Below are 5,230 nucleotides of genomic sequence, written 5' to 3'. Positions count from 1 at the left end.
TTTAAAAGTTACTTATATTCGTTTAACATTTGTGATTTTAGTATCATAATATTATAATATGCAGTGAAGGAAGTATAAATGGATTTTTACTATTTACATATGTTTTTATTTATTTAAAGCTACCAATAATTATTCATACATCTTGTAAAACAAATGTATTCATACATTTACATGCAGATTATTGTTAATTATTTAAAAATAACTTTAAACAGTAAAATATTTTGATAAAAATTTTTATTTTATTAAGTTTACAATTTTCAAAAATAATCTTATCTCATTCTACATAATATATATTTAGTATTGAACGAACAATTGCATATTATTAGACGATTTTTCTAGAAATTTAAAATTTAAAAATGTATCAATTATAATTAGGTATATTTGTATTTGCTATATTATAAAACTATACAATACATTATTTATTAAGTAGGTAGTAGGTCTATTAGCCATGTTATGTACAAGTATAATATAGGTAACCAGGTACCGTAATGTATGCTTAAGATAGTGAATGTACAGTCAGCGCTTAAATATATGCATATAATTATAAATATTATTAAATAATATATTAATTTATGTTACTACAAATTTTTGAGCATTTTTATACCTATTTATATAACGTAAACAAATCTGATAATATTATTATCATTATCAATCATTATTCACTTATCACTGTTATCATTATAAAATCAAAATCACGTTTTTTTTTTTAAATTCCGAATTAAAATCGTCTATACTCATTACTCAATAATAATATTTTGATACCTCATTTTGTCATTTTATTATGACATGTAAATAATGTTTAATTATACAATTATTTGAAACTAGATTTATTATTAAATTAATTATTCTACCAATATCATGTATCTAACACGTATTTAGTTATTACCTATTAATTTTACTAATTATTTGTATACACTCATTGTATTTTAATATGTGTTCGTTATTAAGAAAACATCTACAATGGAATTTACCGAAGTTAGTAAGACCAAGACTGACTAGTATTTACCCTCAAAGGTTACTATCGGTTGTTACTCCAGATAGAATTGTGCCTCGTAAAATGAAAGGTAGGTTTGCCAGTGATGAACAAAAACGTATTATTACAGAGTTTGTTATCAAGAGTTCTACAATACTTGATTGGGGTGCATTGAAATCGTCTGTTTTGTCCATAAATCGTGGGTATATAAATGAGAAAAACATTAATGGATGCATATTAGAGATATGCTCGCAACAAAAACGCCTAGACTTAGTCAAGTCATTTATGAAGTATGTAAAACAATGTGGTCAAGGTAAACCTAATACAGCATTAGAACTATTATACATTCGATCATGTTACAAATCAAGGAATGAATTGACAGATAATGACCAACATGAGATTCAGACTAATTGTCAGTCTCTGTTTAAAAATAATTTACATTTAATGAATTCCACTCTTCTTGAAGGTAGTATGACAATATGCAAATATTAACTTTTATTTTTATTAATTATTCTATTTTGTTGTTTAGGTATAGTAATGGGAATTTGTTGTACGCCTTTATGGCGTGATTCCTTAAAATTCATAGAAGCATCAAAAATTAAAGATCAAATTACAGTAAAAACATCAGCTTGTGTAATTTTAAGAGCTTTTGAAGAAGCAGATATTGATTTGGGATGGACTATAGTACAAAATATGTTTGATCGACATAGAATCATACCATTAGAAATAGTTGCAGCGTGGTTTGATCTTTGTGAAAAAAATGTAAACTTTAGCCATTGTAGAGTATTAGAATTTTTAAGAGATAACGAGTATATTATCAGGGAAGATTTAGCAGAACTAATTCGTATCAGATTAAAACAATCTGACTTTAGAACTACTACCACTATGATTTATCATAATAAGTAAATATCTATTGTATGATTAGTTTTAGAGATAAAATATATTCCATTTTAAAATAATTTATTTTCTTAGTGGAAAATGTAAGAATTGTAATCAATTATTGGAACATGCTGAAGTCACAGATTCAGATTTTAAGATGCTTCAAGAACGTTTTTTATCACATGTAATGATTGGAAAAAATATATTTAACAATTCTTCTCCGCAAGAGTTAAATGATTTTAAGGATTTCATTGAAATTACTGCACCTTATGATGTGGTTGTCGATGGATTAAATTTGGCATATGCATATAGAGGAAAAATTGGTGATCATTCTTTAGTAAGTATACTACGGTAAAATAATATACTATTCATTAGTTTATTAATGGTGTGAAATCTCTTATTCAAGTTTTTTTATTAAACAAATGTGTTATGAAACATGAAAAATATTGTTCGGTGGTGCTTCTTAGTATATTGATGCCCACAACACTTCCGCTTGAAGGGATTTTGAGTATAACAACTTAAATAGTTGATGCTGCTCGAGTATGTGGTCTACCCAACATTTTTCTGCTCAGATATGAGGCCTACATATTATTATGTAGACTGCAGAAATAGTAGTACACAGTACTTAAATTAATAAGCAATTTCAAATAACATATAAATATTATTATTATTTGTGTATTAGCAAAAAAAAATCTTATAATTGGATGATACACACTAATAATTATGCAAAACACCAATGATCGATAGCCTTTAGGTTATTAACAAAGTTATTAAATATACTATATCATACTGTTGTATTACCAATGATTTTATCTTTTAGTCCCTAATAATAAATATAGGTGGAAAATACATAAGTGTATCATATAGCAAATTATGTTTAGACCAATTTAATATTTTATTGCTACTCGGATATGTAGTATACATATATGATTGTCCTGATTGTAGACTATATACTGTAAGTAGGCAGCACCAATCATTTATATTTTTAAATATTTAAGGACATTTCGTCAGCTGTGTTCCCTGCAACCAAAGTTTGCACACTCTTATGTCTATTATTATATTATTATTTATTTTTTAAAACTAATCTTTTAAATTTAGTTTTAAAAGTCAGGTAAGTATTCGTCATTTGATAGTAATATCACTGTTCTCTTGAAGGTCCAATATTTAAAATTAAGCTACCCTTAAAACTTACCAATATAATAATTAATTAATTTTTTTTTGTGATAATTCTATCTAATAAAATAATATGCCTAGTGATTTTAAATATATCATATAAATTTAAAGCAGTATAAATAATATTTTTTATTTCATACTTTTATTTTATTTTATTTATTTATTTATTTTTTTTTGTAAGGAGAACTTGTGGCAACATAGGTCATTGGGTGTGGGACCATTTATTTTTGTGTTTTTGTTTGTAGGTTTTTAAGTGGGAAAGGTTGTAACACGTGTTTGTGCATGTGTGGCAAGGATATGTTGCTAAATATGCTATCAACTGCAACCGGTACGTACACCCAGTGCGTTTCCGCAGATTGAGTGTACGACAGTGCCTCCCCAAGCCACAATATTTTATTTATTCAAATGATGGATATGTGTTCAATATACATTATACTTATAACTTAATGTAGATAATGCAGAAAGACATCTTAATAATAAAATGAAAATTATAATTATACTAATAAAATCTAGGAATGTCTGACTATCTCAGAACCTTAACCCAATCGAAGATAGTATCAACAAATCCATCACATTTCTAAAACTTATTGATATTTACTGCTTTATCCATAAAATCATTATATCTGTATGCAACTAATATTATTTTTTTGTAATCTAATAATATAATAGTTGATGCTGTATTATGAGTAATATTAGAACTTAGAAGTAATAAAACTTAACTTTTTGACTATTCGAAAATGTACATAATATACCTTTGTTTACTCTATAGTTATAATTTTTTTAAACTGTCTGAAAAATAACTATTTTTAAATTCCAATTATGAAAAAAAAAATATATATTTTGCTTATTTCTCTTTTAAATACATGCAATTAAAATTAGAACTGTTGTAAAATAGGTAACTGTTTGAAAAACAATATGATAATCATTTTGAAATACGTAAAGTGATTTAAGGCTTTTGAATAAGACATAAAGTATCTATAAACTGATTATTGATTATCAATCATTGTATACATTTTGTTGTATAGACCAAGAATGTTATGAAGAAATTTATTGAAAAGAAACTAAAAGTGTTATTAATCGGCAGAAAACATCTAGTTAAGATCCTAGGAAAGGAATTTGATTTTATAAAAAAAAATGCACACATTTTTTTTACAAATGATCTGTAAGAAAACACTTAAATTAACCTTATGAAGTTGTGATACCTTTTTACATCTTAAAATATTCATAACTTGCTTTAAAATTAAAATACAACAAAAAGCATATGAAGTTGTCCAGATAATAATCTTACCTTTAAATTTTATACGGAGACAACAAATGCGGGTATCACGTCCTCATAAGTAAATAAAAAATATAATATATTAAATTTATGATGTATTATTTATTTTGTTTAGGTCTAAAGATGATCCATTTGTTCTATATGCTGCAATGTATAGTGGTATTGATACACAAATTCTTACCAGAGATCTTATGCGTGGTCACAAATTTTTGTTAGGGGATCCTATCATAAGAAGCATATTTCAGAAATGGTTACAAAAACATAGATTAGGATTAAAAATTCGTCCAGGGGATGAAGTTATTATCAAAGTAAGTTTGTATGCAATGACACTTTTATTTTTATGTACAATTTTATATATGTATGTAATTTATTTGTTTGAAAATTGCAATAAAATATAATTTATCGTCTTAGGAACCAATAACATATTTACAAGCAACTCAAAAATCTGCAAATGGCATATGGCACATGCCATATCAGGAATTCAAAGAACCTGGATCATGGTCAAAACCTGATTCAACTCCTGATAAATGGATGTGTATAAAAATGTAGACTGAACTATATTCTAATATTTACGTAAATTATTTAAAATAAAAGTATATCTATTTTTTATTATGATTGAAAAAAATATATACATTTTTAGTAAACTATTACTGTTTTTTTAAAAAGTATCATTACAGATATTTTTATTCATTTCATTATTTTGTTTTTAATATATTTGATAAGATTAGCTTGTATTGTTGAAAAAGAAGGTTTAAGGTCAATTCACACATGTCCGGTCCGTATCCGTACCGTCCGTTCAGTGATAATACTGTCCGATAGCATCTAATTCACACAAGTCCGTGTCGTCCGGTATTCCATTTTGTGCACTACACTGTGATCACGAATTTCATGTTCGCTCAGTGACAAACAGAACTTCTGTATACTTGTGT

General features: G+C 26.0%; 1 protein-coding gene across 1 annotated transcript; it reads left to right on the top strand.

The window, feature by feature from the left end:
- The first annotated feature begins 703 nt into the window (after positions 1 to 703).
- On the top strand, positions 704 to 4,948 carry mldr (mitochondrial ribonuclease P catalytic subunit). Its single transcript, XM_015523961.2, has 6 exons — positions 704 to 1,439; positions 1,503 to 1,875; positions 1,946 to 2,189; positions 4,051 to 4,187; positions 4,417 to 4,609; positions 4,713 to 4,948. The coding sequence occupies exons 1-6, from the start codon at positions 932 to 934 to the stop codon at positions 4,848 to 4,850; spliced, it is 1,593 nt and encodes a 530-aa protein (XP_015379447.2). The 5' UTR covers positions 704 to 931; the 3' UTR covers positions 4,851 to 4,948.
- Positions 4,949 to 5,230: the final 282 nt, after the last annotated feature.

Source organism: Diuraphis noxia, unplaced genomic scaffold (genome assembly GCF_037042655.1).
Source record: "Diuraphis noxia isolate RWA-SAM2 unplaced genomic scaffold, SU_Dnox_SAM2 contig0002, whole genome shotgun sequence".
NCBI classification, from domain to species: domain Eukaryota; kingdom Metazoa; phylum Arthropoda; class Insecta; order Hemiptera; family Aphididae; genus Diuraphis; species Diuraphis noxia.
The sequence above is the reverse complement of the archived record's forward strand: the minus strand, read 5'-3'. Positions and strand labels throughout refer to the sequence as shown.